At 34.6% G+C, this 20,843-nt stretch overlaps 1 protein-coding gene across 1 annotated transcript in view; it reads right to left on the bottom strand.

The window, feature by feature from the left end:
• Nucleotides 1–20,843, bottom strand: part of LOC106471376 (N-acetylated-alpha-linked acidic dipeptidase 2-like) — a gene marked incomplete at its 5' end in the record, with an annotated part of 65,245 nt that overhangs the window by 29,802 nt on the left and 14,600 nt on the right. Inside the window, 2 exons of the mRNA XM_013931973.2 lie at nt 2,698–2,941; nt 13,825–13,918. Coding sequence (XP_013787427.1) covers nt 2,698–2,941; nt 13,825–13,918 — 338 coding nt within the window. The remainder of the gene's footprint in view (nt 1–2,697; nt 2,942–13,824; nt 13,919–20,843) is intronic.

Here is a 20,843-nt window from a genome sequence, read left to right as displayed (position 1 = left end):
ACTTCTCCAACTTGATTAACAGCCCATTACAGCCACCTCCAGGAGCAACTGATAAGGGTAACAGGTGGACTCCTGTTCGGAACAAGCGAACAGTAGCCAGTAAATAAAAGAAAGTGGAAAGTGCAACCTGAGAGCATACAAGTAATGAATGAATTCTCTGAATGTCCGACAAAATATATAGGGCTAAAGTTAGTCCAAAGGGCAGAGAGCAAAACAGAGAAACCACTCCATGGAGAATAAACTGAAGAGAGGGTCGCGAGTGACGAAATATCAGGATATGCAAAGAAGCATTCACAATATTCTTCTTTGTCATCGATAAACATTGGGGAAAAAGCCCACTTAAGGGTGAGAAATGACTCCAAGGTAAAATGGGGCAGATTGAGAATTAGAATGAGACGGGACAAACCCAGTACAAGCTGCCAGTCTCTAGTTTGGTATGAGGATAACAAACAGCATGGAATAAAAGTCTGGAGAAAAACGATGAACAGGTGCAATGGCCTTGTACCACCTCAGACAGATGCAGGTCATGGGGAAGGAAAAGGGGTACCAGGGACAATGGAGGTAGGGAAAGGAATTGAATGATAAGTCCCTCTGATAAAACCTGAAGAACCCATGGAACTGTACTGTTAGTCTCCGGTACTGTTGGCAACATGCCAATAAATGTTGAATAAAACAATAGGGACATGTCATGGCTCCAACTGTAATAAATGTGCAACCAAAGAGGAAAGGGTTTAGTGTTGATGCAGAAATAACACATGATATTCCAAAGTCTCAGATACATGATATAAGACATATCACCAGAGAGAATACAGAAATCCTGAAAAGAAAGACTCAGTAAACATACCCAGACAAGGTTGCATCACAACACAGAAAATTCCAACTACAGTGAAACCACATGTGTAAAGCAAGAACCAAAGATGAGAAATGAGCCAATAAGGAGGTAATAAGGAATCATAGAAAAATAGGGAATTGGATAAAACATAACATACCTGAGAAATCATATAAAAAATGTCATATTAAGGCTATCTGATTTTGCAGGAGGGGTAGAGAAAAACAAGGCAAAATCAAGTGGTGTAAAAAGGCTATCAAATCTTCATCGGCCCGAACAGGTTTGGCTTGATCAGAAGGATTAGTGATTTGCCCATATAACGATTAGTCTCATGATCGATAATAGCAGAGAAATCCAATGATGGGTCTTCCCCACCTGAACATCAGAATTCATTGTGGAAATAAGTAAACAAACAAAAGTGTTTGAAGAATATGTGAGTGTGAGAAAAAAAAAAGGGAAATAAAATTAAATTAAAAGATTTCTTCAATGTAAAGAAAATATAATAATGAAGAACTCCCACTTCAGCAATTAAACTATTAAAACCATGATTCACAGGAAGAGCACCAAAATAAAAAACCATCTGAACACGAATACTGTCAAACAAGAAGTGATAGTTCAGTATAATTGAATAGAGGGAGCCACATGTGTCATGAGAATATGTTGCTCTCTTATTGGTGGAGGGTTGATGCATGATGATTTGCATGAGAGATGCATTGGAATTTGTCAATTCCAATGGAGGGGAGATAGAAGCCTTGTGTAAAAACCTTTTTTTGCATATAGAAGGCAGCACTGAATGAGAATAGATATTTATGTGAGGGGAGGTAATGTACCGTATCACAAATATATAGTGGTAATCTTTCCTCTCTAAAACAGTGTTAATAGGTTCCTTTATACTAACGCTATGGAATTTAGATTAACAGTTTGTTGTCATCACACCCAAGTAATCGGTACAGCCATATCAAAAATTACTATTTATGCTAATTGCTTAAGCTAATATCAAGTGATGCTAAACACTCTTTAATTAGGACAATTTCATAAAATTTAGTAAATTTGTGCTTAAAAGTTGGCAATGAATAATCAATAATAACTGTCCACTCATATGATTCTTTTGAAAATTTGAGATAGAAACTGCTAATCTAGTTTGCTTGGCCTAACCAAAACTTAAGTATCTGCATGTCCTTTCACCTTATTGTTTTGCTGCTCTAAATCAGCCATCTTTAATCTGAATAACAAAAACTAAAAACTGTCTACTTTACTCTTAGATGAAACTGCAGTAAATATTTTAGACTGATAGCTCACGTGAACTTTGGTAATATTCAGCAGTTTTTGTTGAATAACTTTGTACATGTGGCTTATAATTAGACATTGCAAAGATCTATCAGTGTACCAAACTTGAAAAAAATTCATGAAAGTTAAGTATGTTTTTCTATCTAATAAAGTTTCTGTACTTGTGGTGCAAAGAGAAAAAAAGGAAGAAACTCAATCAAAATTGGAGATTTTATATTTCAGGTATTTCTTAATGGATTGTCTTGAAATTTAGTATGTGAAATAAGAGTCCAATAAAACACATGCACTGAAAATAAGTGGTAGTTTGGATTACCACAGTCAGAGCTACAGAAGGCAGAAAATCGCTAAACTATCACTCCTGTTGGTAATGCACAGTGTGTCCTGCAGGTTGTTTTTTGTCTGCAAGACACACTATGTGTCTTGATTCTCAAAATAATAAATACAAAATGAATAAACTAGGAAAACTTTACATACAGTAGTTTAAATATTTCTAGCATTCTTTAATTTCATAAACCTGAAGATGAAATATGCATGTAGTTTCAAATTCTAATTTCATGAAGAAGCTAAAGTTTCTTTCTTACCTACATCAATCTTGAAGTCATTTAAAACATTTTTATAATGAGCGAGAAAAGGCTTTAAGTGTCGTTCAATGTGTTCTGCATAATGGTTAGCTCTTAAGGGAAGCTCCAGTGAGTCAGTCAGCTTCAAGGCCAAAGTTCCTACTATTCGAGCTATAGTTTTAGCTGACTCAAAATTGTGATCAGTGTAGTTGGCCATGGCATCAAAAACGTCATATTCAGTATGATAGAGTGGGTAGTCTGTAATCTGTAAAATGATATCTGTTTAGGTTCAAACACAATTCATCTTGTGAACTTACAGCAAGTTATTAAAAAGAAATAGTTATTTTAGTTTGATGAAAAATTATTGTATTACAGGCAATAGAACAACTTAACATAGCTTAGTAGTTAATGACCTTGAGTCATATTAGAAAAATGCAATAATAAATATCTAAAATATAAAGCATATGAAAAAATACAAGCCCATAAAGTAAAATTACCTATTAGTAGCACTTCAAATATTTTACCCTCTTATTTTTCAATTGCCAAAACTAAATAATTAAATGAGTAGTAGGCATGTAGATATCATGAGTGGGATCAAATGTTTATAATACAATGGTAGAAAACCGGTTACCCTTTTCTCATCTAATAAGAACTGAAGAAATAATGTCACTCTGTTATTAACATAAATGGAAATATTTACTCCCACAAGCACCATAAGAAAATGGCATGTCTCTCTGTTCCCTGTCTATTTCTACAAAATCTCATTGAAGCAAAACACATTCTTCCTATACTGCACTAAAAATAGATTTCATTGATAAAGCCAATTATGACATTAATAGTTAATTCTTCTTATTTTTCTTTAGTGAAATGCTAAAACTTTCAATTTGTTTTCATTTTAATGAGTAACTATAATAAAATGGTAAAAAAGTTCTCATTACACACATACACACACATATATATATATATATAACCAATGGATAATGTATTTGTTTAACTGTCTATTGTATAGTCAGTAATGCAAACCATTCAGAAGCTGTGATGTTCTAAAATTCATAATACACAGTTACCTAACCACCAATACAATGAGAAGTTCACAGATCTAGTATTTTTATTGAACATGTGTATAAATTTGTCAGTGATCAGCAAGACTTGGTGTGAAGATGAAGAAAAACAAACATTTTATAAACAAAAACAAAAGGATGGTTGAAACAGAGACTAGGTCAAATGAGTGAAATTGTTATTGTTAAAGTAAATGCCATGTATAAATAAACAAAACTGATTGTTAAACTGAATCTGAAACTAGTGGAATACTTAAAATAGGAGAAACTTCTGTTTCATGTGACAATAGTAATGTAACCTTACACTCAGGATGCTCTGATTGACTGTTTTGGATATTTGTACAAAGCTACACAAGAGCTAGCAGTCCCTAGACATAAGGCAGCTAGTCAACAGCACCATTTATCAACTCTTCAGATACTCTTAACTGTTTAGTTAGATTTGACCATCACTTTTATAAATACACATACCAATAAAGTGAGAAATATTTTCGTACAACATTCTCTAGTCCCTCCCAACCCTACAATTAGAATGGCATTTGGTATAATGCAACTATCCAATGAAATAGCAGATAGTATCTTTGACCAACATATGTTACATAGAGTGAATATCTAAAGGTTGAACTAGCACATGGCCTTGTCACAATTTAGAAAAGTCCTAAGCCACCTCAGTACAAATATGTAAAAATGTTGTCGATTACATTATATGTATATTATAAGAAAGTGATATATGTGGTATTTGCACATGACAGGAGTATTTTATTTTTCTTATAATTTATTTGATCAAATTCTTAACTTCTGAACATGAGTAAGCTAATAGTGTAATTAAAACTAAATTAAATATAAATTACAAACACTAAAGATGCTTCAGTAGTGCAAATTAATGGATTAATTACTATAGTTGAGAAGATGAACAGTGATAATATTAAGAATAAAACCATATAATGGACTTATAATGATTATCCAGAAATTAATGAACCCTTGCATGATATATCTTTTAGTAATTCTGGCCATAAACTCAGTGTTTCATGAAGTATACCTTAAAATGATAATTTAATTTCAATCATTGAGAAGGAGTTAGTAATATTATTCTTTTAAGTTTATTACAAAAATAGCATTAGGAAATCTGTATGAATGATGTACATGTGATTTCTTCAAAGCACTTTTCTTTAAGTAATTTATATGTACACTGTCTTCCAGCAGGCAGATCCTGCAATTAAAAATGTCTTTTATCTTATTTTCAAATCTTAATTTATTATTATACTGATCTGAAAGTTCACACACATATTTGGAAAATTAACAACAAAATTATCTGTTCAAATATCTTCATAATTACTTCATTCAATCCCAAAGTTACTTATTAAAAATTTCCATAATCAATATGACTAATAAATTAATAATCACTTAACAGTGACATATAGTACAATTAAAACTACAGTTATTCTATCTCTATCATTTAAAGTTCTAATTTTCCTATACTGAAAATGTGTTTCCAATAGGTACTTCCTTCCGCTCACAAGATTAGCTTTTCCCATTTGGTGCTGCCCTATATATGTGAAATTTTTTATAATGCATGCCACAAGCCTTCTGCACCCCCTATTGGAATCAAAGATTCCAGCATGTCTCTCATGCAAATCATCATGCGTCATCTCTCCATCAATAGAAGAGCATTACTATCAAGTGATGAATGTGACTCCCTCTATGAGCCACTACCGTACCATCACTTCGAAGTTTGGTAGAAGATGTAAGCACTGGTAGATTGTGGGGAGAATGGTGGGAAGAGTGAGCGGAGGGAAGTACCTATCGGAAATACATTTTTAGTATAGGAAAATTATAGCTTCTAATACGGTACTTCCCTCTATTCACAAGATTACCTAGAATCCTACATTGAAAAGGAGGAGGGACAGGTGTGAGGGAAGAACAGATATACTCCCCGAAGGCATCCAAAGGATACTTCTGTAGATGAGAGAAACAAATCAGATGATCTGAGGAGGGGCACTGCACCACTTCTGAATCAGGTATCTCTTCACCATGAACAGCTAGGAACAAACATGGCAGAAAATGGAGCAAATTTGAGTGGGAGAGGATAAGTCAGGAAAGTGATCCCAACCAAATAAATATAGAAACTCAATCCCACAGAAGTAAAGTGGGTAATGGAGGATGCATCCCATGGTGTTGAATGACTAGGGTGCGGTGGACGATACCTGATAAGTCAACTCATCCAAAATCCCCCTCACTGAGTACTGACATCTGCACAAGGGTAGGATGAGGATCATACTGGCTTCACCTCAAGCCCCAAAATCATGGATGTGATGTAAACACCAACTCCAGGGCATGACACAGGATTAGCATTGTGCCAGGGATCTGGGAATGTGTCATCCAGTATATGAGGAAAATCCATCGCATGCAATCAACTCCCGCAACCATGAGACTGGTCTGAAATGTCCAAAGGTCAATAACATCCCCATTGCAAGAGAGAACAAGGGAGTGCCCAGGACAGAAACATCTCATGTATATCCTCCATGACCCACTACAAAGAAGGAAGTATCAAGGGAGGAAAATGGACAACCCCAAACCTGTGTGAAGACTTAAGTTGATTAGTTCACTTGATATCCAAAACCAGCCTGCGGGGTACCGACACCTCCACAAAGGTAGGATGAGGGCACCCAATTGAAGGGGTGAACTGTGTTTAGACATCTCATTCCATGGTATGTACCAATCAGAGTATGATATGCCTTCTACACCAGCAGAACACCACCACCCTACTCTGAACTGAATGGTTATAGCTATCTATCTGGAACCCATCCAGCAGTTTGGAACTGGCAAATGGTAAGGACTCTCATACTCCACTGGAAGAAAGTGGGGGAAGAGCATTAGAGAGTCCGACTGCAGAATCTCCGCCAAAGCCTGACGAAGACAAGAAGCAATAGAAAAGGTGAGGTGTCAGATTTGATGGGAGGGAACATGGAATAAAGCACACTGGGAAGGGAAAGAGAGGAATAAGCCAACTGGATTAAATGATGAACCAAGTTGATAAAAGAGTAAAGGAAGAAAGATCCTGAGAGGATAAGGATTTCCACAGGATAAAGAGACAGTAATGGGAACCCCTGAAGGAAGCTGTGTGGACAATATAACAACCAAGGGCACGCACTGGGCATAGAAGTCTATCTGGATCAGGACAAAGGTAGAGATGAGAAATAGAGGGAAAGGAAATGGGCAAAAAGTAGGAGTTACCCACAAGAGCTGCCAAGGTCTTGGGAAGGAAGGAATGATCCAGATAAAGGAGAAGATAGGTTTGGTTGTACAGTGTGCAAGTGACATCGATAGTGAACAGATCCAACCAATGACACCCGCAGAACACAAGGAAAAGGAAATATGCCTTAAGGGATAAGTGAAACAAAGACTACAAGGCAATGGGCTCAAACGAAGGTAAAGTAAGGGAATGGAGTACCACATTAATGTCCCATTCTGGAAGTACCAGATGCCTAGGCAGCCAATGTATCCAGAAAGAACAGATCAAAATGGCAAAGTCAGGGAAAAGAAAGACCTTGTGGTAACAAGAAAAATAGAAAGGATGGAATAGCACTGCTCCAATAACCCGATATTGAGGCAACCAAAGACCCCTTCTCAAAAAGCCACATAAGAAACTCAGTGATACCAGCAACCATAGGATGAGAAGCTGGGATACCCCAAGCCAGGGCACAGGTGAGGAAACATTCCATTTCTACTGATACACCATGGATGGAGGACAAACGAATGAGCTAAATGAAATGGCACCTGATGTGAGAAACCGGATCTCCTAGCAAGGGACTAGACAAAAACCAGGTGTGAGGATAGAGGATGTGAAGTACGACATGCAGAACCAGTGACTGGGGTTGATAAAGAAGGTTGGGGAATAAAGGAAGAGGGACAGGAGGGAAAAACTGTAGCTGGAGTAATCGAGGAAACCACGGTTGAGTGGGCTAATAAGGAGCAATCAGAAGGACTTTCCACGCAGTGGTATGGATGAAGGAGACTACCCAATGAAGTAATCGGATAGAAGGATAAACATAATAGAACTTGTTCGACCAATCCTGGCTGAAGGCATCTATAGCCAAACCCCGAGGATGGGGAACCAGGGACCAAAATAAAAGTAACTGATGATTGAGGGCTGTGGCAAATGCATCAATATGAGGAATACCCCACCAATCACAAAGCCACCAAAAAACATGGGGATGAAGGGACCAATCTGTCGGGTAAACCAGGTTGGGTCTGAAAAATGATCCACCACAAGGTTGAAAGCACCCGGTATGTGACACGCCATCAAACAAATATGATGATCTTAGGCCCAAAAGAGAAGATCCAATGTTAGAAAACACAGGGATCTCAACTGGGTGCCACCTTGGTGATTGATATGAGCCACCACTGTTGAATTGTTGGAATGGATCATGACCAGATGAAGCTTTTAGAAGGAGCTGACAAATATGACAGGCCAACTCTCCTTTGGAAACTAGCAAGAAGAAGCCAGTCATCCATATAAAAGTGAAAGTGCAACCTCAGGGCATGAAGATGTAGAGTGAAGGTTTACACCACCTGACAGAAAATAAACGGCACTGAAGCCAGCCCAAAGAGTAGGGTGCAAAATTGATACACCAACCCACAATGGAAAAACCAAAGATAAGGGCAAGAACACTCTGATATGGGAATATGCTGATAGGCATTGGAGACGTCCATCTGGTCATCTAAAGACCCAGAGAAAAATCCCACCAAAGAGTAAGGTAGGATTCTATGGTGAAGCATGGGGTGTGAACATATCGATTGAGACGGGACGGGTCGATGATCAGCCTCCAATTCCCTGTCTTTTTGGGAACTACAAACATGTGGGAGTAAAAACCCTCTGAACTGCATGGAGCAGGTTCGATAGCCTGTTGTGTGAGGAGGTCTTGCACTGCCTCAGATAGATGCTGGTGGGACAAGGAATCCCAAGGAGAAGGAAAGCAGGCACACAGGACAAGGGAGGAAGGGTAAGAAAGGAGATGAAAGGGTTCCATTGATGAACAAAGGTTGCCAGACAAGCTCCCACTGGACCCGAACCCACCAGGTAGTCACCGGAACCTTTAGCGTACCCTGCATTATCGAGAAAAATGACAAACAGTGGCACTGCAGTAAGGAGAAACAAGCAAGGGCTGGGAAGGGGAGGGTCGGGAGACAGGAATTGATGCCACACTTGGCTCCAACTGGGGCAAACAGGCAACCAGATGAGAAAGGGTGGATTGTTGTTGGACCAAAGCGACCTTCAACTCTAAAGACTCTGGGATTGTATCAAACATGAGGCATCTCAAAAATGGGGCCATATGAAGGCCCTGTAGATAATGAGACAGGAGACAGGTCTGTGACATTATGGTAGCGTGACCCATGAAGTCCCAACAACAAATAAACCATGTTTGCAGGACCAGAACTAAAGATGACAGACAGGCCAACATGGAAATGAGGAGGGAGAGGATGTCCCCAGAAAACCCCTCAGAGTTCCTGTGAACAGCCTCAGACAAGAGATGGATCAAGAAGAGGTACCACAAAAGAGTCATCAGGGTAAGACGAAGGCGGGAATACTGGGCATTGGTAAGATGAATGGGACATTTGGGAGGCAGAATCATGTAATAGGGAAGGATATGGGTTATAAGAAATAGAAGCAATAGATCAAACATCACATACCCGAGAAATAAAATCCAAGAAAGCTGACGAGGGCCAAACAGAATCCTCAGGTAGGGTTTGGGAAGGCATGGCAAACTCCAAGGGGAAAACAAATAATCAAAATCCTCATCAGCCTAGCCAGGCTTGAAAAGCTCAGGAGGAAGAGAGGCAACAGCAGGATATAAAGGTAGTGCCATATAACACTCAATCTCCCTGCAAATAAAGGCTGATAAATCGTCTGACATGTCACCCGCAAATGTGGCCTGAGGTATGGCATCAGACAGATGAAATGTACTTGAAGTGGTAACGTTAACTTCAGAATTCATGCTTGATACCAAACAAAGAAATGAATTTTTTTTCGGCAAAACATGGATATAAAATAAAGTGAAAAAAATTTTTTAAATAAATTAAATTAAGCTTCAAAAAAGTAATGAACAAAAAGAAAAGCGTCTGAACTTAAGCACTGCCAAATGAGAAGTGATGGTTTTGTTATGGTCCATAGAGGGAGTTACATGTATCATGTGATAGTAGTGCTCTTTTATTGGTGGATAGATGGCACATGTTAGAACCTTTGATTCCAATAGTGGGGGTGCAGAAGGCTCGTAGCATGCATTATAAAAAAAGATTGCATATAAAGGTCAGCACAAAATAAAAGCTAATCTTATGAGCAGAGGGGAAGTGCCGTATCAGAAGACATAATGGTGTAATATGATGGAAATGAGAACTATTAATGCCACGTAACTGGTTTCTTTAAACAATAAATAGATCCACATATCATATCACATTAAGAAATTTTATGGCATATTAAAACACACACACACACACTGTAAAGAAATGACCAAAAAATTAGGTGCAATCAATCATTTTCTAAGTAAGATATTTAGTTGACAAAAGCAGTAATCAGCAGGTTTAATTACAATACTGAAGATAATTTTGCTTAAATTGTTTTGTATGTTAAAGGAACCCTATATCCAATAAATCCATAGAATCACAAGAAAGTAACAGTATCAGAGTTAAAGGATTTTATAATTTTCCCTATATAAACTACAAATTAATTATTTTCAATGGTTTACATCACTTGTATGTAAATCCTTAAAGCTCATCAGAATGAATAATTGATTATATTCCAACTCTCTAAGCCTTTTCAGAAAGAAGAAAGAGTTTTGTATCACATATCAACTACATTTCAAGAATTTAGTATAAAGTCATGCATCAGTAATATATCTTAATATTAGCCTTATAATAAATTTTAACATCAGCTCCTTTACCGATACAATTATGCTTTTTTTACTACATTTTTGAACACACAGTAAATGTATTTACAACTCAGCAATATCTTTTACCTCAAGTTCTAAAAAAATCTAAATATGAGATGATACACTTCTAGTTTGTTGAAAAATTAATGTTTTTATTTAGTTGGCTCACTCAAAGATATGAACAACAATTATTACACACATACATGTATGTATGTATATGCATATTTAAAGCACATTAGGTCATTAAAACAACAAGAACATGAAGTTATCACTTTGTATATTGTTTCAAATAATGTAAACAATATCTTTCCTTATGGTAATTACAGAATCTTCAAAAGATACCTTGCTTTCTAATATGAAAGAAAACATCAAACATACATGAAAAAACAAATGTTACTTTCCCAAATATAATGAAAAAACCTTTCATTTCAGCTATTTAACCATTGTTGCTTTTTCAGGGCCACAATTAATTATAAAACAATCAGCAAGAAGGTTTTTAGTGTTAGAGAAAAGGCCAGTAAATGGATTCTACACACCTAGATCCAAACATTTTCTGTGTTGCTTCTGATTGAGGGTTATGAAACTATATGTACATGCTCTTGAGATTTGCATTCATATATTGTTATTTCCATTTATGCTTAGCTCAGGATAACAAACCTACTATGCTATCTAGTTGTACTATAAAAAAAGGTTTACCCACTAAATCCTGGTAAAACTTCATAAAAACAACTTGCAATATGACTTTGGAAAGAAAGAGATGCTGAAATCATATGTATTAAGTTGTCTTTGACCTACAGAGGATTGACTGTTCACAATACAAGTTCAAAATTTGCATATTCAGTCACCTTGCCCATTACTATGGCCCATTTGTGATTAGAAAGATTAAAAGTTCTGATCTACTTGTAATTTATTTTAAGTGTTTTAATTTGCCAGTACAGCTGACCTCTTCTGGGAGAATTACACATTACATGACTTTTAAGGATGAAGTTCTCTTATTCCATGCGAGTTACTTGTTATAATACAGTTATTGCTCAGGAAAAACATAATTTTGTAGCCTTCAATCTTATGTGGTTTCAGAGCCATAAACTAAAAAATAAGACCCCTTGCCCACATCCTCTCTTTCATAAATTGCCAATAGTTTTCTCTTATATTTAATATTATATTATTTATAACCAATCGAAAGCCAAAGTTTCAATCTATCAAATGTTTTCTACACAGATAATTGTCAGTTTCACTTCCAACTCAAACTTGATCCCCAAGTGAAAGACATCAACAAGCTTAGCTGAATTCCTAAGGAAAAATTGGTAGAAAGCCATAATAATTGTGTTAGTTATGGGACACATTATGTTATTATTCTGTGTTCTTTGAAGTATTATTTTAATAAATAAATTATTTATTGCAGTAGTACCATTAGTATAAAAAAGTAGGGTTTAGTGTCATTGACAGTTAACAGCAAAAAGATGACGACCCAGGTAAGTACATTATTTCTTGTTTTTCATGTGTATCCTGTATTTGTTATTATAAAAGTAACTAAAATGTAAAAATTAGAAACATTTTAGGTTAGATTAAGTAAAATAAAGAATAATAAAACAATTTTTCACAAGATAAGCTTGCAAGTATCCCACAACTAGCCTGTGTGTTAAGTAATTCAATAGAGTAATTTGAGTTGCACATTCACCAAGTAATTTTAAATATTATGGCAGGAATAATAGTTTAGGCATGGTTCAAAGGGCAATAAAACAATAAAATTTATGTATAACAGATGAATAATGTTTTAATATTTAAGATAAACAAATCGAGTTTAATGTTACAATTTGATGTTATTCTAGAAAGAAAAAAAGGGTAATTTAGATTTTTTTTTGGGGGGTGGTTACGAGGTTGGTCAAATTGAACAACATTGTATAGAGTTAGGTTAGAGAAAATAACAATTAAAATATAAAGTTTCTGAAGAACAAAACAAAAAACATTTGATATTTATTTAAAAGATTTTAGGGATAATGCAAACAAAATTTGAAAATTTTCAGATGAAGAAAGTATTCTCAATCTTAATATGAAAATCACTTTGCACTCAGAGCAGTCAACACTCTGACACCATATAATTAAACAGAAAGTTTTAGTAAAATACTTAATAGAAAATTCTGATTTTTTTGTTTTAGAAAAACGTTTAAAGTTTATTGAAAGCTTGCCAAATTTTGTGAAGATACAATAAGTACTTTCAGAGTTATAGTACGTATACCACCATGGTTACAAGGTTCTGTAAAATACAGGTGCTCATTCTGATAATGTTAAGTTAAAATTAAGATTTAATTTTAAAGTCTGGTCAACAATTACAAATAGTAAGGAAATGTAAATACAATGTGACTCACAAGAAAATCCATCTACAAGATCAAAAACACTTACAGTAACTAAATTGCGTTAATCACCAATTATGTAACCTCATCACCACCAGCCATTTTGGAATATTGAAATCAGATGTACATGCTTATTTAAAATGTAGTAATTCTATCTTTGCATTTGTACAAGTGACCAAATTATCAAAATGTTAAGATATACAATCTTGTGACATACTTAATATAGACTGTGTACCAGTTAAATTAATATAATCAATTTGAAGATTGTTTATAATTTTAATATACTTTAAAAGTTCAATATTCACACACACAGCAAAAACCTTTAATAATTTTATTTAGAAATGACACAGCTGCAACTCTGCATATCAAAAATTTCAAGTTACCAGTTCCTACTGATATTGAAAAAATGTAACAAAGTATGGTCACTGGCCTTTTTTTCTTGCTGAAACATACAGTTCTAATTATATCACTTCTTAGACATCAGAAAACATTTAACCTTGAGGAGCAAAGTTAGCTATATCTTTATTTTTTTATTTTTAGGAAGAAGTAATTTATATACATTTCCTAATCACTGGTTACAATGACATGGTAGAAAACTAACTGAAGTCAAGATGTAAATACAATACCAGATTTGAAGTTAGCACCAACACTGGAGTCTGATCATGGCCAGTGAAAGTTACATATACTCTAGTTATTTTAAAAACATAAGTTCTTATAATTCTGCATTTAGAATACATCAATGAGGGGTATTTTACAAGTTCAAGTAATCACATTACCTTAATACAAACTTGTTAATATAATTATAACTTAATTTACCATATTCTCTCCGACAAACTGGAGATGAACAGATGATATTCCTCTTCCAGCAAAGAAACTCACAAAGTCACTGCCTGATCCAGCTATTTTAATTCTGTTGGATAAATGATAAAGTAAAAAAATTGCAGAGGTAACCTGCAGCTAAGGCAGAACACACCAGACATCTAAGGCTTATAGAAATTTAAACTATACATATGTATAATGACTTAAATACAAATTAATTTGAATGGTTACTGTTGTATTGATAGAATTATGAGCCATACTAATTTATAAATTCTAGAAATAAAAAATGACTATTTAATATTGTTACCATTTTTTGTATATATCCTTATTAATCATAATGGAACATTTTCTAAAAGAGTACAAACACACTGCCAATTCTAGTTAGCTGCATTAAATAGACCTAGTAAGAGACAACAGCCAACATCAAAATATTTAGGAAATTTACTAAATTTCATCATAAACCATTTAAAACAAAAATGTAGCTTACAACCTTCCCTTTGGCTCTATTTTAGTGTTTACACAAGTGGAAATCTATATAAAACATAAAATCTTTCAGTTTTAGTAAATTCTGGACAATTTTCATGACAATACATCAAACTGTGTTTTACTTAGCACCACATGATCATTACTGAACCATTAAAAGTTCGCTTTTTTGCAAATACAGTAGACGTAAAATGGAATATCTACAACAAGCTTTGTTCCAGATGTATTAAGAGAGGCTAGCCACTAAAAAAAAATCACAACATTTAATAGAAAATTTATAAGGTATGACACTGAGTTTCAATTTGCAAATTTTAGAAACTTAAGATAAGATTTAGATGACATTGTGGGAAAACAAATTTAGCTAATTTATTTTTAGTAACTTATACAGCTATTTTGCCAGATAGTTCAGATTAAATTAATAGCATTCATATTCTGTATAAATAAAGTTTCATTGTGTGAGTAAAAGATAACTAAAACACTGTACATATAATACAAAGTTCACCACTATACGAAACACAGACTTGTTTTTAAATTTGCTCTTCTCCAGGACTATTGTTGAAGTGTGGAATTTCCTGAAACCAGTGTAACAAAGTGGTGTGTTAAATAACAGACTGGACTTCATCTTTTTTAGTATTTTATTGTGATCTCTGGATAGCATAAGTTTGATGCAATAAATCTCTAAGTTAAAGAGTAACTCTAAGTTTGTTAGTAGTTTATATAAAGTGTAGGAGTTCCTAGACTACAGTTCTAACCATTTAACAATGTAGAAGTAATCTGGAAGTTTTTCAGCTATATTTTAATCTATTAATAATGTAAAATTAATTTAACATCAAGTTACAGTTTTTAACTGTTAACAGCATATGTATAGTCTGTATATTTCTAAGCTACAGCTTTAATCTGTTAACACTGTAGAAATAACCTGAAAATTCTAGGCAAAACTTTTAACACATGAACAGTGTACAAGTAATCTGGAAGCTCCTAAGGTGCAGTTTTAACTTATTAACTGCAAAAATAATCTGGAAGTTTCTGGACTACAGTTTTAATCTTTTAACAGTGTCCAACTATATGTATGTTAATAAACTTCACATGAAAATGTAGTTTGTAATTCAAATATTTTAACTTCTTAATTTCAAATATGGGCTACTGCAGTTTCCTATAATTTAGAAACACAAGCTATATATAATTGCAAACAAGAAACTAAACTTTACACCTGCTATCTTCATGATTTACTGAGGTATCACTACATCTGTGAAACCCACCAGAAAGCCCTTCCCCTCTTACTCTGACTAATCAACTTTACAAGGCTGATGGACATGTTCAGAACCAATGGGAAAAGTACAATCTCCTCTACAGGAGGCTAGTTACCAATTCATTTAGTTCAAATTTAGACCAAAGTCTTTAGCTGTGTAATCAATATGCTGCTACTCTAAAATACTAATTGAGATTTTTAAACCTATTTATAGCTTATTTAGAAAGTCAGGTAAATTATAGTAATTTTGAGACATTCTATATAATTTTTTTGTATTCTAAAATGCATACTTGAAAGCTACATGAATCCTTTTGTGAGATTCAATGAGGCTTATGTAAGGACATTTACTCGATTGCAAACTGCCTTGAGAATAACCGAGTGTTATAAATTTTTGTTTTTAGGTATATTTTCTATATATTGTTCTGTTTTTTAACAAACATAATCAAAACATAAAAATTATAAACTTCTCAGCTTAGCATAACAAAACTTCAGTAAAATAAAACACCAAGCTCAACTCTGTGTAACAGGACACCTAAAAATAACATGGCAGTTACTTTAGTTGTACAGGAAACAGATAATGGACTCCTGCAATGATATATTCCTTTTCATGCCACAATTACTACTTTAGTGGATACGACTATAACTGAGAGCAATAAAACAATAAAATTAAAAGTGAAAATATAAATAGTTGAAACTGTAAATCTAAACTTTATTTATGATCAATACTGCTGTCAGTGTAGAGGAAAAAAAACGGCACTATTCATTGTATTCCATAACTTCTAACTTTTCATTTCACTGTATACATTGATGATTTTGCTACAGTTAGTGTAAAGTTTTACAGAACAAAATTTGTTACTTATTTAGGAATTTCTGTAGATGTAGATGAGTCGTATTCTCAGCATGAAAATTACTTCTCTCTCAGCTGGTTCAGTAAAGGCTTCAGAAATTCACAGACAAATCTTTAATAAAATACTTTATTAAATTATCTGACTTTTTGTGTTCAAAAGACAATTAATATTTGCCAAAAGCTTGTCAAATTTCAGGAAGACACACATAATAAATTCAGAGATTTAGTATGTATAGCTTCACAGAAATTGGCTCAGCCTGATGGAACACCACCACTCTTAAAGTGTTAAAAGATGTATATGTAACCTGCAAGTTTCTGACATAGAGAGAACACAATTAACCCTTTCTGGACCAGAGGAGCAGCACTTATACTCTGTAATAGAAATACCTAACTAAACTGAACAAAACTTAGTATAAAAGTAACTATAAAACATCATCTAGTTTCTGCTTTAAAAAATGAACATAATTTGATTAAAGTATTTCTAATCATTTGTAAGTTGTGAAATTTCCAAAATTTTGTTGAGACAGATATGTAAAAACAAACTTCTTTTTATCTTTAGAAATTGATTTTTTAAGTTTATCAGAAAGTTTCATTTTATATATTCAACAAGTTTCAACTTGATTAATTTTCATTTCATTAACATATTTTTTTGATATTTTATTTTTTAACTATAGTAGTCCCCATTTTTGGCTATAAATCATAAAAAATCTTGACAAAAACAAAGATTTATCAATGACTTAAAAGCTTATGAGTGGCAGATTTTCAATGTTAATATTTTCCTTACCTGAAAATGTATTGCCAATAGATACACACCTCTTCACACAGTTAAGCTATCTTTCCTGTGTGTCTGTCTTAGAAGTTTGCATATAACTAGCCTTGAGGTGACTCTCATATAATCTCACATGATCTAATATGAACAGAACTTTGCAATGCAGCATCTATTCTGTTGGAAGAATCTGTTTGGGTTGAGACAATTGATCTGCTAATGCAGTCATCACACGTGGAACATGGCAAGCTAGTAGGGTGATATGATAGTTGTTCCGAGAAAGGAGGTCGAAGATTCAAAAACAAGGAGACCTGGACTAAGTGCCTCCTCAATGAGAAACATTGAATTATCAGAGTAAAGCCTGACAATTGTCCCCTTAACCCTATCACCAGGGGTCACTGGTCAAAGGCCATGTCATTGCATTTGTTGACTTATATTCAAAATTTTATTGAACTACTATTTTATGAATTTATGTCAATAAGTTTGGTATAAAATTGTGGATTATAATTCAAATTTTAGTATTATACAAAAGTTAATTTCTTAATTTAAAAATAAATATTAAAAGAACACACCTAAATATTGATTTTTGTGTGTCATGTGGTATGTTGAATGCAACACTGGTTCAAATTATATGATTGTGATGTCCAAATACAAAGTCTATGGTTTTGTATGAATTAGGAACACAAATTACCAATATTGACAACCTAGAATATAAAATAAGAACCTCCTATTTTTTCTATTTGTTGAGATATTGCTCATGTACTGAAACACTCACAGTGGCCCAGCCCACCTCTTACCATTATTGGAAACACTTCCTTATGTACGTTTATTCTGTCTATGACATGTGAATAACCAATCGAAAACTCAGAATGTCCCCCTAGTGGCTTTCTCAGCTATTCTGAAGTATTACAACATCAAGTCTTTTTTTTTATATAAAATTTCAAACTGGTAAGTTGAGTCTGTAGTCGACTTGAAACTTCATATTTTTTTAGAGCCAAATTCAACTTAGTTACTAAGTTTGATAAATTATAGTGGAATTCTAGGGTATTGATTTAGTAATTTATGATTATTTCAAATGTATATATGAAACCTAAAAAAACTATTTTGTTTCACATCTTCCATGTGCAAAATTTGATAAGGATTAGTTACCTATGGCAAGCAGCAACCGAGTACAAAGATCATAACTAGAAGAGATAATAGTTTGCTATACTTCATTTACTGTTCTATGTTTTAGAAAAAATAACTTAAAGAACTTATTTTCAAATCGTAATAATGTATATACATGTATAATGTATTATAATTGAAATGTGACTGTATTTTACAAAATGCTAGTCCACTAAAACACAGGCAAGACAGGTCACTTTATAAAGGCCAGTTTTATATTCTTGGATACATTAACATGAGTGCACGTGAATCGCATCATTGTAGCTTCTGTAATGTTAGCCAGGCATGACTGGAAGGTCAGTGTAATAAAAATAATAAATATATATAAATGAGATTTAAGCTATTTAGACTAAACATTTGTGTTTTCATGTTATAATCTGTATTCATTCTAGAATGGAAAAAAAGCATAATTTATATTTATTTCCTAACTAAGGTTGGTCAAATTTGAGGTTGGTCAAATTGACGGACCCCGTATAGTTAGGGTTAAGAAAATAACAGACAAAACAAATATTTGAAATGTACTTAGAAGGTATTAGACATTACACAAATAATATTTGAGATTTTTGGGATGAAGAATAGATTTTTAATCATAACACAAAAATCACTTTGCACTGGGATTAGTAAAGAAACAGACTCAATATTTTCACAAAGAAATCTAGAGTAAAAATACTTCATTAAAATATCAGATTTTTTTTGTGTACAAAAGACTTGTAGTCTTTACTAAAAGTCTACCAAATCTTTTGAAAATACACAAACTGCATTAATAATTATACTACATTTCTCACTTAACATGTGCAAATGTGTATACGAACTCATGTATTTTATACCTAACCTGTTGCAAAACGGTTAATAAGCCCCGTGTTCTGAGGCATTGCCTTTTGAAAAACAAGAAGGACTAAAACATTGTGTAGGAATGCCTTGTTGTCTGTGCATAGACCCTGGAATTCCTGACTGTTGGTATATGCACCCCATCCCTGAAGCAAGACATTTGTAAAGATATAGAACTCTGGATGAAGTAGCGGCAGAGGAACCCATATTTTAGTAGTGTCCTGACTTAACATCCCCCTCAATATCAAAGAATGATCCTGACTAAGAAAACTGGGAAATCTAGTGAATCAATGTTTATGATCCCTTGGTCACAAAAAGACCATTAAAAGGATCTCTTCTCAAAGGCATGAGAGATTCAAGTGATGCCCACATTCCCAGAGAGAAAGAACCATCTGTGCAGTGTGAGAAGAAGAGGTGAGTAAGAGTCAGGCTTCCTGTTCCACAGCGTGGAGCCAGATGGGAGTCAGCTGAGCCTGACTGAGAGATGTGATGAAAAAACAAAACAAAACAGACTGATGAATACTGAATTGGACCAAAAATAGATGTCTCAGCTCTGAGAATGAAGCCTCCCTTGGTTGTTTCTGAAAGTAGAAGCGGGGTGTGAAATTCTGACAATTGACAAAATGGTGCCAGCAGTAACCAGTCATGTAAGGCATGGTGTGTGCATAGTGCCATAGAATGGAGAGGATGAGACAAAACTCGTACGATTCAGCAGAACCCATGCTAGTCCAAAGGTAAAAACCCTGAACTGCAGTACCTGACCCATGTGCACAAAAAACGCCAATAGTGGTGAGTGACATCCCACCATTATGGCAATGTGCAAATAGGAGCTGACTACAATGAACTTGGACATTCACAATCTCAGTAAAAAACATCAACTCAGATTGAGGAATAAGTAACTTGTGAACCTTGGAAAATCTAGGCATTGAGATAGATGAGAAAGAACAATGACTGGACAGCAATCTCCTATCTTCTTAGGCCCGGGAAGGACTAGCATGACTCTATCGCTATCCCCAGACCAACCACAGTCCAATAGCCCTAGAACTAAGTTCTAAATCCAAAGGATCTGCAGGAGATGGAAACCCTATAGGTAGGATTGATACTTGTGGTGAAGATGTGAACCGAATTACTAATCCTGACTCAAGATTCTGTAGCGCTCCTGGATCAGTGGTTAAGATTACCACAAGTCCAGAAATTCTTGTAGTCAAGCCCCCACAGACCCTAAAGGCATACAATAATCACTGATGCTGCTGGCAGAGAACCGACCAAGCAGCAGAACCCTTGGATATAGACATAATCTATTCTGGGTACCAATGTACCAAGGCTGATGTCATGGGTCGGGACTCGCGAATAGGTGTGGAACTATGACCCCCCAGTAGGAGCCGATGAACTACGAGATGCCAAAGACAACAGGGATGAATGTTGAAGCTGACAATTGAACCAATGTGCATGCTAACAATGGTTCCAGCTTGTCATCAATGAAGTTGGTGATCCTGAGAGTCTTTTAACAAAGTGTAGTTATTATAAGGAAAACAAAACATTGGATTTTAGAGTTGTAAGTCTGTAGACATTGATCTATTCAGGTTAACTACAAACTCTGCCTTAGAACACCTAAATTCAAGGAGCAGATGTATTACTTGAGAGTCAGAAAATGCTTCCATCTGGCGGTGCTAGGCTAA

Source organism: Limulus polyphemus, unplaced genomic scaffold (genome assembly GCF_000517525.1).
Source record: "Limulus polyphemus unplaced genomic scaffold, Limulus_polyphemus-2.1.2 Scaffold4580, whole genome shotgun sequence".
Classification (NCBI taxonomy): Eukaryota; Metazoa; Arthropoda; class Merostomata; order Xiphosura; family Limulidae; genus Limulus; species Limulus polyphemus.
The sequence above is the reverse complement of the archived record's forward strand: the minus strand, read 5'-3'. Positions and strand labels throughout refer to the sequence as shown.